This window comes from Haliaeetus albicilla, chromosome 28 (assembly GCF_947461875.1).
Source record: "Haliaeetus albicilla chromosome 28, bHalAlb1.1, whole genome shotgun sequence".
Lineage (NCBI taxonomy): Eukaryota > Metazoa > Chordata > Aves > Accipitriformes > Accipitridae > Haliaeetus > Haliaeetus albicilla.
The window spans coordinates 7,611,740-7,627,992 of NC_091510.1; the positions used below are offsets into that span (position 1 = coordinate 7,611,740).

The 16,253-nt window shown below is 39.2% G+C and overlaps 1 protein-coding gene across 3 annotated transcripts in view; it reads left to right on the forward strand.

The window, feature by feature from the left end:
• The window catches only part of MGAT4C (MGAT4 family member C), a 399,743-nt gene extending 384,115 nt beyond the window's left edge, over window positions 1–15,628 (forward strand). For all 3 annotated transcript variants that reach the window (XM_069773352.1, XM_069773353.1, XM_069773354.1), the window contains 3 exons: window positions 7,078–7,233; window positions 11,849–11,996; window positions 13,860–15,628. In XM_069773352.1, coding sequence (XP_069629453.1) covers window positions 7,105–7,233; window positions 11,849–11,996; window positions 13,860–15,016 — 1,434 coding nt within the window. In that variant the 5' untranslated portion in view covers window positions 7,078–7,104 and the 3' untranslated portion in view covers window positions 15,017–15,628. The remainder of the gene's footprint in view (window positions 1–7,077; window positions 7,234–11,848; window positions 11,997–13,859) is intronic.
• Window positions 15,629–16,253: the final 625 nt, after the last annotated feature.

Below are 16,253 nucleotides of genomic sequence, written 5' to 3' on the forward strand. Positions count from 1 at the left end.
TCCTTCTCCTCTACTCAGCACTGGTGAGGCCACACCTGGAGTGCTGTGTCCAGTTCTGGGCTCCCCAGTAAAGGAGAGACGTGGACATATTGGAGAGAATCCGACAAAAGGCCACAAGGATGATTAAGGGACTGGAGAATCTCCTGTGTGAGGAAAGACTGAGAGAGATGGGACTGTCCAGCCTTGAGAAGAGAAGGCTCAAGGGGAATCTTATCAGTGTATACGACTACCTGAAGGGAGGGTGCAAAGAAGACAGAGCCAGGCTCCTTCAGGACTAGAGGCAATGGGCACAAACTGAAACGCAGGAGGTTCCCTCTGAACATCAGGAAACACTTTTTTACTGTGAGGGTGACGGAGCACTGGCACAAGCTGCCCAGAGCGGTTGTAGAGTCTCCATCCTTGGAGGTATTCAAAAGCCTCCTGGAATACAGCCCTGGGCACCTGGGTGCAGGTGACTCTATTTGAACAGGGAGTTGGACCAGATGACTTCTGGAAGTCCCTTCCAACTCAACCATTCTGTGATTCTGCAGTTCTGTGAAAAAGCTACTCACCTTTCTCTTAGATGAGGCTACAGGATGTGCTGTAGAGAAAACTATGACCAGATTTAGCTACGGTCAGATGAAACTTCTCTCATTAAGCCTAAGTGGCTTTGGTCAAACACTTACGTTGATTTTCTTTTCACCACAAAAATAAGTTTGTCTACTTCTCTGTGCAATTCCATTACAGCAGTGATGTCCAGGGTACTTGATTATGGCAAAGGACAAGCTCTTTTAGCTATAAATTTCAGGTAAGAGACTTTTAGCTATAAATTTCAGGTAAGAGACTGTGGGACCTTGAGGCAAAAGTTAGCTCACAGAATAAGTGTTGCTGAGAGATTAGCTCATATAGTCTGTGCTTTGGGTGAAGGGACTGAGAGCTGCAGGGGTGTCTTCAGACCAGGATGTCCTTCTAGTTTATTCAGTACGGTGCCTAACAGACTCAAGGAAATTGTTTGCCTGATAACCTGTAGTATGTGATAATCCCTGCATTCACATACTATAGAAATGTACTGTACCATAATTGTCCATAAAAGTTTTAGTTTGCTGTTGGTTTTATCAGTGCTTGTATCCATGCCTTCGTTTCATTCATTGATGAGCCGATGGATAAAATCTATGGAATACATATTTAACTCAATTTCTATCCTCATCTTTCTAGAAATTCTTTCCTCTGAATGGTGCCCAATGCTACTTTCAATGCTTAAGGATTTCTGCCTGTATTTCTGATGCAGCCTAAAGCCCAACTCCTCTATCTCTAAAAGCTTCTAATCTCACGCTCTGGATGTTAGTGAGCTGTCTCTTCCTTCTTCATGCCCATGCTGTTTTATTTTCCCCTCTGCTTTGTCTCTGTGGAGCAGAACTTCAGGACTATTTCAAATTTTGTCATTTTTTCTTGCCTTCCAGGCTCTTTCCACATACCATTAACTCATTGTCTATATCATTTTTCTAAAACCCATCTTTTACACTACAACTTGCTTGAATAAAATATATCCAGCGGTATACACAGCTATCCATCCAGTGATGGATTAGATAGTGCTTTACCGTCTAAGTCAATACATCTTCACACTTCTTAGTCATCTCTTCCCCTTGATTAGACTTGACTCTTCCACACCAGAAGAAATATGTTACATTTTGCTCAGAGTGCTGTGGCCAAAAGAAGTTTCGTGGCTCCATCTTATGTCACTCTGAAGCTGTCAGACAGGAAAACACTTCATCCTCCAATACCCACATTGAATTTAAGCTCTTTACTTTTCTGTATTGTTTGGTAACTTGCCTCGGCTGAAGCATCTGTTTCCTCCCAAACTCTCATCCCTTTTCCCAAACTGCCAGGGTCTGTATATGTCCATATGCTATGTCAGTGTTTGAAATAATCTCTCACTTTCTGTGGATCAAGGATCAATATGCCTTTCAAATCCTTTTTTAAAAACCACTTCGTTTGCCCATCCTTTTATTAGTGTTAATTTTGAGTGATGTGCATACTAATATACCTCTTTTTTAACTTTCTGTATCTAGAGTATAAATTTTAAAAGACATGATAATCTTTAAACCATTTATTTAGAGCATGTGGAGCTACACAATGGTAAGCCATCCAAAAAAATGTACTTATGAGCAGTTTAAAACCTGAGCTCTACCCTCTGGATTTGTTAGCCTCATTCTGAATTAAACCTTCCTTTCCCTCAGACCAGTTTTTACCTCCCTGCTGCCAGTCACAGCAAACATCCTGCCTGTCAGCCTTAAACATTTTATATGCAGTTTCAGGCTTTGAGTAAGACAGACAGTGAATCTTTCTGGGAGTATATCTGAGCCCCATGGAATACCCTATCCATTATAATTGTGCAGTACACTACCAACCGTAGCTCCAATGTATATCACAACCTAGGGTTTGTTTTTGGTTTGTTTTTTTTTGTCTTGTATAAGAAGACCATGATACATGCAAAATTTAATAACCATAGAAAAAATTTCCTTTTTTTTATTTTCTATTTTTTTCCTTTTTTTTTTTTCCAAAAGTGTTTCCTTTGCCACTTTGTAAAGAGGACTGAATGCAATCCTTGAGGCATCATGTGCAACCTTCCAGAAAGAAAAGCTGAAAAACAAGTTGGACAAGCAGTAAGAACTGCAAGTAAAGCAATTCAGTTATACAATGGTAGAATGGTATGTCACAAGGCTGAGGAATGAAATACCTGCTTCTGAGTGTCTTAGTCAAATCAGGGATTGCAATAAAGTTCACAAGGGGTTTAATGATCCAATCATGGGGGTTTTGTGTGTTATCTGTGGATTTGTTGATACAAGAAATGTGGTAGTGGATCTGCTCTGCTGTACCTCCTGGAATACAGACTCTGCAGTGACAGGCAAAGCTATGCGCCTGATTTGGAAATACAGTATAAAAATAATGCAGTTGCCATTTCTGACAGCCATCAGTTCCTTTGCAAATAAGCAACTTTTCTTGAGTTGCTGGGGCACAGCACTCAGACCGAGATATAATATGAAGATGACCTTGTTGCTTCATCTCTATACATCTATAGATACAAGCAGATTCACTGTATTGGTTAGGTAAGGCTAAGTCATTAACTCAGGTCGGCATACTTAAGGGTAAAGGAACACCACAGGGCCTTTTAATGTATCTGTCTGAGGAGGAAGCAGATCAGGAAAGTAAACAATAATCTCTGAAAGCAAGTCAAAGCACAAATCCCTAGTATCATCAGAAAGTGATGAAGAACTAGAGTGGATTGAATATGAAATGGTTCACCACAGTGAGTGTGCAGGTATGTGGTCTGGAGAAATTATTGCGGGGCTGGCAAAAAAGCCTTTTCCTCTGAAAAGAGGAAAATAAGGAAAAAATCTTGCTTTGTCTCATTTTTTCCTCTTGGAAACAGCTACACTGACATCAAAAGGGAAATATGTTTAAAAATTTTAACAGCTTTAAATTTCAATATTTTAATTTCATGTTTTGGTTTCAAGGACTTGGCTTGTTAAGAACAGACTCTTACTGGAAGGTCATTCAGGATTTGCTTTTTAAAACAATTTTTAAAATTCTTCTGAGTGTTGCAAATTCTGCAAGAGAAAACATCACATTATCATGTGAAAATCGGTCTTGACCTTTACACAGCTTTCACACCTTTGCAGATCCCATAGAGAACAGCTACTTCACACTGTGAAGGTACGTCATTGCATTTTTTAGCTCACTGTCTTTTCATTGCTGTATCATTTTAGAAAGTCAAAAGAATTATAGTTTCATATTACTATGTAAAACTGCACATGTATATGTGTGATAGCAACACATACATGTGCATAGGGATCTGGGGTCTTAAGAGTTCTCTCTTAAGAGACTGAGGAAAATGATACGTCTCATTTAGAAAGGAAAAGATTTATAATTCATGCAGGTTTATTAATTACTACATTTAACTGCTTAATGCCAGCTTTATGAAACAAATTGCATTTATACCATCCTAATAGATACTTAATTGTGCATGAATAATGAAGGCATAAAATCTTCAAGCAAAGCTGTGACTTCGGAATTGAACTACGAATTGAAGCCTTTTTTTCAATATCAAAGTCTTAGTTTTGAGTAATGGTGACTCTTCTGCTCAAATGATCTTAAAGAACATCAGGGGTCTCAGTGTGGGAAGTTCTGAGTATTTTTCAAAAGGTGACTGACATCATCTGCAAAAAAGCTAAAATTTACCTTTTCCTCCTTGCAAATGTCACTTGTGTAGTGTTCCACAAAGCCATGTTACAGATTGGAAACGGAGCTGCAAGAAGCAGCAGCTCTAGGAAGATGTAAGGAATTCTGCATGTATATATGTATGAGTCGGTGCACATTTTTAGCTAAAGGCTTACAGTATAAGTATGTCACAGAGTACCTTCAGACAAACCGGTTGGCAGGAATAGGGTTAGGAGCAGGTTGAAGGCTGGCGAGTGCGCGTCCGCACTGCCATCTGGTGTTAGTGATGGCGTCACTGTCTCCTCCGTGACGCAACATCCCGCACGGGTCGCTCCCTACTTGGGGAGTCCTTCCCTTTGGGTTGTGGGAACCCACCAACAGCTCTTACGAACAAAGAAACCCCACTGGAATGGTGTTTTGCTTTCAGCTGTTTGACGGACTCTATCCGTAAACCAGAAGTGTTGTCATGACTTCGTGTGAAGCCGACACAAGAAACTCAAGGGGTTTCCTCCGAACGGTGGCCTTCTCTTTCTGTACATCAGCTTTCATAATGACAGTCCTATGTTCCTCCAGTCTCACCTGCGTAATTCCCTCAATTTCTATTCCTAATCCAACATAGTAACAATCTAATGAAAACTGCAGTGGGGAAAAAACTAATATAGTATGACCAGCAAATATAGTTACAAGTCCCCTTCCTCACCCTTAGGGACTTCAGTCAGGCTGCTCAGAGCAAAGACGAGGGAACTGTGTAACACCACAGTCCAATCAGCAAATATGGCACATACAGTCATCCTGTGACTGAAAAAACATTTGTTTATTCCCAAGTTTTCTGAATAAAAAATTCAATAGGTGCAGCTGTAGTGCACCTCTACACCTGAAGCTGCCAGTGGCTGCAAACACTCCGACCCAGACTACTTGGATATTCAATAGTCAGGCTAGTTCACGCCATTATCTGAGAACTGTCAGTATTTAATCCGTGCAGTGATCCTCTGATAAGTTTTAAAAAGAGTATTGCTTTGAAAATCAGTAGTTATACTGGGAGAAAAAGAAAAACAAAAAAAGAAACAAAATGAAACTCAAACTGTATGTGTAACATGGTCTTTTCTCAAGCAGGGGCAATCTTTCATTTCCACAACAGCCTGCTGGAATCCACAGACACACAGCAACAACTGCGCTCTCACAGGTGGGGAGAGCAAGAGTTTGGAGATTCATGGCCCTGACAGCTTCTTCCTGATGTTTATTTTCATTAGATATTAAGGAAAAGGAAATCATTGCTGTAACCTAAAAATAGCTACACTGGGCTTTTTCAGCTTCAGGCTAATCAGCCCACTGCAATTCAGCCCACCCTCAAATAAATAGGGACAGAAATCTATATTGTTATTATTTTAATTTTTTCTCCTTTGTGCAACATGTAAGTTGTTCTTACTCTCAACCTGGTGATTTTAAAATCATTCTGTGTACAACCGGTGTCCAGTTCCTCTTGAATCTATACAGGCAAAACCTTGCAGTTAAATTTGCGTTACGAATACTTGATGTATTTACCTCCCTGTTCTCTAGAGTCTAATGGACTCATATTTTTTACTGTTAGATATATTTAATCAGTTTGGCAAAACAAATATAGATTGAATTCTGCACTTGGAAGGTTTTTTGTTATTAGGCCAGAAAATTTTCTATATGACATGACATATCTTTTATGGAACTCCTAATTTGGCCTATTTTGCATCAGTTTAGATGTTTGGTACTTTCAAAAATGAAGGTGTTTAAATGCAGGGTTTAGCCACTGCACATGCAGTGCTATTTGCTACTTCACATAGGCTAGCTTTAAACTCTCCATTTGTACATGACTTCTATATATTAAATTTGATAGAAAAATCAGACATTTTTATGGACAATAGCCAAAATACATTTGTACTTAAACAAATGAGAACATGAATAATGAGCTTATAATCTACTTTTGAGTTAAGAATCTCTTAAGAGTTTGGGCAGTCTGATCTGGAGTCTGTTTCTTTAGTTTGTGGCCAGATCTTATTCAAAAACATGTAGTCCTTCACAGGTTAATGCTTATGATTTGGTAGCCAAGAACAGCATTCTTCTTGTTTTAAATAGTAAAATGACTAAACTGAATACGTAACATTGTGATTTGATTAGACAGTCCTCTTTCTTGATCTTGAATTGAACTACTGAGTGGCTTTCTGATCCTCTACACCACCCTTATTTGACTGATTCATCTAATTGGGGCAATAGGGACTTCCCAGTGCTCTGCTTAGATGTGTCTGGTCTAAGGTAGACATCCACCTCTCTCCTTCTGGAGAAAATGATGCCTCCAGTGAGAGTTTTTCCATCCTAGTACAGAGATCTAAGGCTAAGGGATGCTGCACAGTCTTGCTACTGCCTCCGCACCGCAGGGAAGGTACATCATTTGTGCCTGGCAGTTCTGGCATCCAGAACACTCCTATTGGCAATGATACTGAGTCAGGCAATAGCTTCTTCCTTGCCCTTTGGCCTGAGCTGTCTTTGGAAGGAGACACAGGTACACAGGTACATCATCTTTCACCATCAAGTTGGAATCTGACAGTTATACATGGGAAACTGAACTGCTGATGCATTCCTGCTACAGTGACATCATAATTCCAGCCTAAAATGGGTAGGACAAAGTGTGCTTTTTTCTTTACTGACCAAAAAAAAAAAAAAGGAAGCTTAAATTATAGTTAAGATTGTAAATTAAACTTGAAGATGACAGTGTTTAAATGAAATTAATTCCACCTTAAAATGTGTAGTCTATGTGTGTTTGAAGGGATTTGATGCACCTAAAGGTAAGTTCTTTTGCTGTCATGTTTATCAGATGGGCAGTTCTTGTAATACTGTGGTTTTCTTTCATAGGTGACACTACTGTATGCCTTTCTTCACATGAGACACAGCTTGAAATATTTTGATAAGATGAGATGCTTGCGGAAACGATCAGCAGTGTCATTCTTAGGAGTCCTTGTCATTTGCTTGCTGTTCATGAACTTGTACATTGAAGATGGGTATGTTTTGGTAAGTTTCTTAGATGGAAGAAATGATCCTGGAACGACAGAACAAGACACATCCCTAGTTAAGCAGTAAAGTTCATAATTCCTGCAATTCCCCTGTTAGTGTACCATTAACAGTGAGGTATTCTCAAAATGTGTCCTTTTATGATGAAGCGATGTTATCGATGTATACTGCACACAGGGTGTGTCAGTAAGACCCAAACAGTCCCTTTCACAGAAGTAAATATGTCATTGTTTATTGGAAGTATGGAAGATAATGAATGTAGCAAAACATGGAGATATCTCAATCAGGTATCTTCCTTTGAGTCAAAACTTCCCCTGTATTTTCCATACTTCTGGATTTCCCTCAATTTTAATGTTGTAAATTGCCTACATTTGAAATATTCATGTGAGCTAGGAGCTCCTTCTTCAGTCCGCACTGCAGATCTCACCTGTGAATACTGTATTACACAATACTATAGAAATACAATTATAGAAGAGAACTTACACTAATTCCATATGTTTTAAGATCCTTGCATGAATAATTTCTTTTTAGTGCTTTCATTTTGTGTTTTTCTCACTTTCTGTATCTCAGATTTGAGTCTGGTGGGTTCAGTGCTACAGCATTAACAATTAGACATAAATGATACCTAGTGTAAGTTTATGACTGTGAAAAAGATTTATGGAAGGGTTTGTGTTAGGAATTTCAACAAGTAAGCTACCAACAATGTAATGTAGCTCTACAGTTTATATGTAACCTAAGGGTGTCTCGGTGCTGAATGCCAAGTAAGCCCTGAAGACTCAATCAATGGATTGAATTTCCAGTTATTCGGAGGTTGGACTGGGCCCAGTAAAAGAACATGGTAGCTTAATAACTGGAGCTTGCAAATAGTAAAATGACTAAACTGAATATGTAACATTGTGATATGATTAGACAGTCCTCTTTCTTGATCTTGAATTGAACTACTGAGCGGCTTTCTGATCCTCTATGCCACCCTTTGTCTGATTCATCAAACTGGGACAGTATGGGCTTTCCAACATTCTGAAAGGTGAAGTCCGATCTCAGCTGGATCTGAAAAAAACCACTATAGTGTGAAAAAAGTGCAATACACAAGCAGTAAAATCTTTACATTAATTTATCAGAACCATCGATAGCGATTTTAATTTAAAATATTTCACTTATAACATTATAACTTTATTTATAACATTACTTATAACAATATTATAAATATTTACAATATTATTCAGACCACACTAGTACTTTTTACTTTTTTTTTTACCGTTGAAAAGATAGCCCATGCTTCTAGCATCTTGCTCCATTACAGACGTATTGCTTTCTCTAACAGTACTTGCACTAAGGTTTTGCACTATGTTTTATTTATTCATCATTTCTTGGTTGTGATTGAATTTGACATGGCTTATCACACGATTTTTTTTTTCCAGTGGTATTTTCCTTGATGCTTCTTCTCTGTTCACTAATTGCTTCAAAGTCCCCCAGATGTTTCTGAAAGTGCTTTTATTATCACTGCTAATGGTGTTCCTCTTGGTTTGTTTTTGAAATCTTTTCCTCTCCTATTTGCCAGCTCCCCAGATGGCTCCATGTCTTATTCCTAATTTGCTCTTTTTCCCCCCTTTTTTAGAAATTCACTCTCTTTCATTGCTTCTCTCATCACAGTTCTGGCATGTTTTCATTCATGTAGCTCCCAGCCAAGTCTCTTGCCAAGTCTCTTGACAGTTCTCCCAGGTCTCTTGATACCTTTATGGTCCATCAAGTGTTTTTCAAATGTGTTAGGCTGTTGACTTTTTAGTTTATTTATTTATTTTTATTTTCAACTTTCCTGACCATGTCTGACAGCTCCGTTAACTTGTCTGGTGTGTTTTCTCTGCTGAGGTAAAAGATGAGCAGTTTCAGTGTTGGCGGTGAGGAGAGATACACTTGGGGATAGCTTTCAAGGACACCAGGCTAACCAGTTCCCCCTGGGGAATGGGAATCTGAAAGTCCTCGGAGCCCTGACGGCCCTCCGACTTTCTAATTGTAGCCAGTCTCCTGCTGGAGTATCTCCTGATGGTAGCTGATAGAGGAAGGCAACCCACCCTGAGTTTCTCTCCCAGTCTCAGGCAGCAGGCTGTGCGAGGGGATGCAGGGCTGGTATCTCTTTCACCAGATGTAAGACCAGATGAGTGGCCTTTTTCGGGATCTTAGAATATCAAAGCCAGATTCGTTGCAGCAAATCTTCAGAAGGGAGAGGAGAACTTTTCCTTTTAGCTCAGAGGCTTTCACATGTCTGAAGAATCTCTTCACTGTTTTCTGCAGGGCATTTGCTGTGGAAATAGAAAATAAGGGCCCACCTGGGAAACTTGCTTAAGTACGTTTGATAGGAGGTATGCAGTGCTGATGCATGTGTGTCAGCAGAGCAGTTTAAGGTGCTTCATCTGCAGCATGGGAACCACGTCTGATCAAATATTTTTAAGACATACTGAATTAATATAACCAGATATCACAATATTTCCAGTGGTTTTTTTATACATATTCTGAGTTGTAGGTGAACTGTAAGTGAAGCATGCCTTCTGCACTCTTCTATGAATACTAATAATTATTTGGGGCACTGTGGAAACAATAGTACTATTGGAGCTAACACAGCATTCTTAGCAGAGCAGAGTATCTCTATAAATAATGGAGAACTTCTGGCACCTTGTCCCATGGCACCCACAGGAATCTCCCAAGCTCCAGCAAACACTGGAATGTAAGTTAGAGGTTAGTTAAGAGACGAAAGCCAGAACCATCATAGAAAAATTAGAGAAGACAGCTAAAGAGAGCTAATCAAGCTCTTCAGCTTCACTGACCTCTGCATAGTAGTCAGAGGTAGAAGAATCAGATTTTAAATTTTTTGAAAAATCCATATTTTTATTTTGCTTTTCATTCAAGAAGGAATGAAACCAACAACAATTTTTTTTTTTAAAAAAAAAAAAGATTGTTAGCCACAAAAGGCATTTCTTAAAGAGAAAAAAAAAAGAACATTTTTGTGGTCAGTTTAAATATTTTGCTTGTTAAAATCAAAACATTTTGTCCTGACATTCTCTTTTTCTAAACATTTTGAAACTTTTTATGTAGAAAAACCTCAGCAGAATGGTTTTCCACTCCAAAACCTTCTTATGAAACAAAAAATTTTGGTGCTCCATTCTGGAACCAATGACACATAATGTTTTGACATTAAAGAAAGGCTGGTTTTAAAAAAAGAAAGTTTTTGGACCAGTCCATTTTTTTCCCCATTTGACAGTTTTCATGGAAAATCTCCTGAAGTTTTGGTGCACTCTCTTCCTAGCCCATTGAGTTACATTTTAATCTGGAATCTGATCAACATAAACCTTTCGCTCATAACTTATGAGCAAATGCAAGGCAGCACAGCAGCACTAGAAAGAAATTACTGGAGAGACATTGCAGATCAAGAGAGCGTAACAGTGCGGGTAGATGCCCCTGGATGTCCGCCAAAGACCTTTTCTAAGCTCAGAAGTGGATTATTTACTACTTCTATGAAAGAAAAATAATGAACTTAAAATGAACCTAGGATCAGTTTACAGAAATATTTCTTTGTGCTATAAAATATATCTTTGACACATTTTTGAACATTCATACCATTAAATATGAGTGCTGTTTACTGTTTCTGTGTTTGTTCTTGTTAGCGGCAGTACTATCACTGCGCAATGCTCCCATTTAATGACAGATTAGTGTGTTAACATACTGTATCTATCAGAAGAAATGAATTCATTCATACACTGGCCTCTTGTCAGACTAGAATCAAGCCATGTAAATTAAATAAGCATTCCTACCTTTAAATTCAGTCTCATGACACGACAACTCGTTAGGTATTTTCCCTCTTCTTCAGGACTAAGGAACAGCCCTGAGACCCAAGTGAGCTTATGGATAGGGCACTGCTGATGAAGCCGCTCCTTCCCTTGAGTGACTTTACTACGGCTAGGGAAGCCTCTTGGAAGAAAGAGAGAGGAGAAGGAGGCAGGAAGAGGAGGGGTGGTGATAAATTTGCCTTTTTTCTATACCACCAAACAGAGCTCACCAACTCCAGAGAAAGCCTTGGCTGTCTGGATGATCACATGCATTTCCTCTTATCACAAATCTGAGCCGGAGCTACTCAGAAAAATGGCAAAATGAGCCAGATGCCAGGATCTAGTTTCGTCTTTCCTTTGCAACAGTTTTGGTGGGTTTTTTTTAATCACTGAAAATATTTTCAAAAAATCTCCCCCACTTCTCCATGTATGAAAATTATCTCATCTGTTGCTGACTGATGCTTTCTTATCCCTATTTTGAATACCGCAGCATTTTTTGGCAATAATTTACTGTTTGCAATCTTTCCAGAGTTTTTGTCCAAAATATTTTTTTTTCTTTTCCTGTTACCGTAATCTGAAGGGTTATGGTAGATTTTCTGTAGCCAAAAATGTATGATATTCAGTAATGGGTTTTTAAAAAAAATGAGGTGACATCTACATGCTTTCACGAAAGCTGACACTGAAAAATGTTATTCTTGGAAACCTGCCTGTCCGTGTTTCCTCTCTGGCTGGCATTCACAAATGTGTTTCTCTCTGTCTCTCTCCCTCTCCTATTCTTTTTGTTTTCTCACTAATAGGAAGGGGACAAGCAATTAATCAGAGAAACAGCCACGCACCAGCTCAACCCAGAGCGCTATGTTCACACTTTTAAAGATTTGTCTAATTTCTCAGGATCTATAAACATTTCCTATCGCTACCTAGCTGGCACGCCTTTGCCAAGGAAAAGTAAGTAACTGCAATCTGAATGTTATGAAATGAGGTGATTTAAAAATGGGTGAAATCCATATAGTCCCTGGGGTATTTCTAGGCAAGAGGGGCTGAGTTAAGCAGTGAGGATCTCAGAGGGTTAGTGGGACAGCTCGCTCGCTCTGCGTAGGCAGTTCCTGGGCAGCTGCTCGGTCAGTCCTGACAGTGACTTGCCCGGCAGCCTGGTCACCTTCTGACCACATTGCTGACTTGTAGTCGTCTTGCAGGCAGCCCCTGGATGGTCTGTGCGAGCCGATTTTTGTGCATCTCCCCCCAGGCATGAGGGAGATGATTTAGAAAGCGGGAGCAAGGCAGGTGCTGGTGGTGCTCTGCAAACACCCTCTGAGACCGTACTGTCGGCCTCTGTCTGTAAAACCAGTAAATCCAATCTAAGGTATGCTTGGGATCACCTAGCTACACCCATCAGGTCCCCTGTTCTGCTGGTCCAGCAGCTGTGAATGGATGTCCGTGTTGCTTTAGCTGTGATAATGAGGGAGGTGAATTGTGCCATTATGGGGACAGTAAAGGAGGATTCTTCTCGCAGATGGACAATCTAGTTATTCTAACTTCAGGCAGGGTTCAAGACTTTCATCTTGAAGTGAAATATGGCCATACCTAGCTTTTAGACAGGTGTCCTTTGGGTTCCAAATCAATCATTTCACCAACATAAACAAGGCTCAGAAGTCCAAGCACAGAAGGTAAAATAAAATCGTCTGTGAGGTGTTGATCTTCATAGAAAGCTATAAAGTAAAGTTTGTTCAAATTAGATCTGAGAAATTTGGGGCTGTGTAGGCAGCATAAATGGCTTCTGGGGGTTGTACTTCACTGTACAACTGCATTTTGAGCAGACTTAAGCCTCAAGGGAAACTCTGAATCACTTTATCAGAGCAGTCTTTTACAAAGTGCAATATTTTTAAAAAGTTGGGGTAGGTTCAACTAAAGTACGCCCTGTCAATTATAAAGTCTTAACTTTTTTTACATCAGAAGTTATAAAAATAGAGATACATTAGCAAATCTCTGAAAAAACTGGTTTGGACTGCTAGAAAAAAATGCAATGGCAGAAACTCCAAAACAGCAGAGATTAAAATTCTTCCCTTATAATTAAGATGCATCTCTCCCTAGAAAGATGTAACAGCATTAAAAATTATTTATACAAGCACAGGTATGTAGTAGTAAGTTCTCTTCTACTTTAAAATAGTATCTAAATGACATCTTGTGAGAGAGAGTTCCCTGTAAGATGCACAGTGAGTCCTGAAAGAGGGTTAGGAGAACTATTAGCAAGCAAAAATTGGACAAATTCAGTTAAAAATGAACATGCAGAAAAAAATTATCCATGCAACATTCATAAAACTGTAAAGTTATGCATAAGTGTAACTAGTCTTGTAGAGTGCTTAAAATGGTAAGTTTGGCAATTTATAGCTCACGTTTTTGTGCTGCATTTCGTAGCTCCTTGTTTTAAAAGTATTGTGCGTATCATATCTCATAATCCCCTTTCTTTTAACAGATTTTACATCCTTATCATTGTGGGTTTCCTCTACCAGGCACATACATGCACATTGATTTGGCTTTTGTCCACTACGTGCCATTCCTTGCAGTTAACAAGTGAATGTTTAATGCAATAGTCTCCATATGTCTGTTTGCTTGCAATATGATTCTTCTTTCATGAAAAGGCAATAAATGTCCTTTGTTGCATGCAGCTTCATAAGTTCACACCCCAAATTTCTCAGTCTTCACCATTCAAAAGGTTTATTTCATATAAGCACAGCTCTGGAGGATAGCTTTGTGGCGAAATGGTTTCCAACGTCAGATCCTCAGGTTTTGTTTGAATTCTCTGTTGCACAGGGTATCTTACAATTGGGCTATCCTCTGTGAAACGGAAAAAGGGAAACTACTTGCTCGAGACCATCAAGTCCATATTTGAGCAGTCAAGTTATGAGGAACTCAAAGAAATCGCAGTGGTAGTGCAGCTGGCAGATTTTGACTCAGCCTGGTGTGAAGGGATGGTCCAGGATATTTCACAAAAATTTGCACATCACATAATTGCGGGCAGATTAATAGTTATTCACGTCCCTGAAGAATATTATCCTGTACTGGATGGCCTCAAGAGAAATTACAATGACCCAGAGGACCGTGTGAAGTTTCGATCCAAACAAAATGTAGATTATGCTTTCCTTCTTAACTTCTGTGCTAATCTTTCTGACTACTATGTGATGTTAGAAGATGACGTTCGCTGCTCAAAGAATTTTTTGACTGCTGTTAAGAAAGTAATTACCTCACGAGAAGGATCCTACTGGGTGACTTTGGAATTCTCCAAACTGGGGTACATTGGAAAGCTTTACCATTCCCATGACCTCCCACGCCTGGCCCATTTTTTGTTGATGTTCTACCAAGAAATGCCTTGCGATTGGCTGCTCATCCACTTTCGTGGGCTGTTAGCTCAGAAGGAAGTGATACGTTTTAAGCCATCTCTTTTCCAGCACATGGGATACTACTCGTCTTACAAAGGAGCTGAAAACAAGCTAAAGGATGATGATTTTGAAGAGGAATCTTTTGATATCCCTGACAACCCACCTGCAAACTTGCACACCAACATGAATGTATTTGAAAACTATGAGGCAAGCAAGGCTTACAGCAGCATTGATGAGTACTTCTGGGGCAAAGCTCCTTCTACAGGAGACTTCTATGGGATTGTATTTGAAAAGCCCATTAAAATCAATAAAATTAAAGTTGTCACTGGAACTGAAGACCGGCAAAATGACATTTTGCATCATGGGGCCCTGGAAGTAGGAGAAAAGATCGTAGGGAGTAAAAAAGGGAGACAGTGTACTACTTACTTGAGACTAGGGGAATTCAAAAATGGGAATTTTGAAATAACAGATGTAGAGCACAAAGTTCTGTTTGATATTAACTGCATGAGAATACTTGTTACCAAAAGTCAAAAAGAATGGCTGATCATTAGGAGCATTAGCGTCTGGACTTCTCAAATGCCAAATCAATAAAGCAAAACCACCTGAGAAGGTACAGAGTGCATACAATCAGCTGGGTCCCAACTGGTGCCATTCTCCAGAAAAACTGACATTTCCAACTCTTCACTAGAGACACGGAAGATCTGGGGAAATCACAAAACAAGCAAAGCAATTTATTTTTTACTAGTTTGGCCAGGCAATATACAAACACTTATTTGTTGACACTTTTGAATTTTATAGGAAATGCAAAGTTCTCGAACCTCTCTTGAGATCTTGAACCCCTTTTTTATTATCATTTCTCTGTAAGAGAGATCTTCTGGACTAAACAGAACAAAACAAAACATCCTATAATTACCAAAAGGTTTAAAGCTATGACCAGTACGTTGTGAAAAGAAATTGGATTGCACCTTACGCACATATAAATTTAAAATGTTTTGGTAGTATGCGTTTGTACAATAGTTGGTGATGTGTTTCTTATAAAGGCAGTTGTGACAAGGAAATCTGTCCTGAAACTGGCAGTTTCATTCTGAGCACTGTAATAAAATAGTGTGGCTAATCATTGCAACTTCTTTTCAAAAGGGAATGTATGTAAAATTATAAATCTGACATGACAACTATGTAAAAAATAGATAATTGCATCTGTTATTCTGTCTCAACAAATATCCTTTGTTCTTTTTCCTGGGTCCTTTCACTGAAACGAGCACTACTTGGATTCTTTGTTACTTAGGGGACCAATTTACTCTCCTTATTCGAACAAAATGCCTCACAGTAAGCAAGCATTCTGCTTGAGTACAGATGTCGCTATCAAACCCAAGCACCTCAAGGACAACACTGTTCTCTAAGACAGGCATCTTAACAGACCTCAGCTTCAACATTCCCTGTTCCTTTACAACATGCAGAACTCCCTTTGATTTTGCACACAGCTGAGTACTACAGCATGTTTTCCAAGGACTGTTATGCCTTCCATATCTACATGTCCAGGCCATGTATGATACAAACGTGAAGTGTACCAGTTAATCAATTGGAGGTGAACGTAATTACCAGTCTTTCCCAGATGATCCTAGCCAATAGAGCAGATGCAAAAGGAAGAATCCTGATTCAATGAAAAATTAAAATGTTTCTAAATTAGTTTTTTTTTTTTTCCTTCAGTTTTCTAATTATCATGTTAGTTTTGTAGACATCTTCCCACTGCCTCTGGTTATTCCTTGTAAGCTTATTTTGCCTAGCTTTAGCAGGAAAGTACCCTCAGTCCTCATGACTTCAGTGTCAA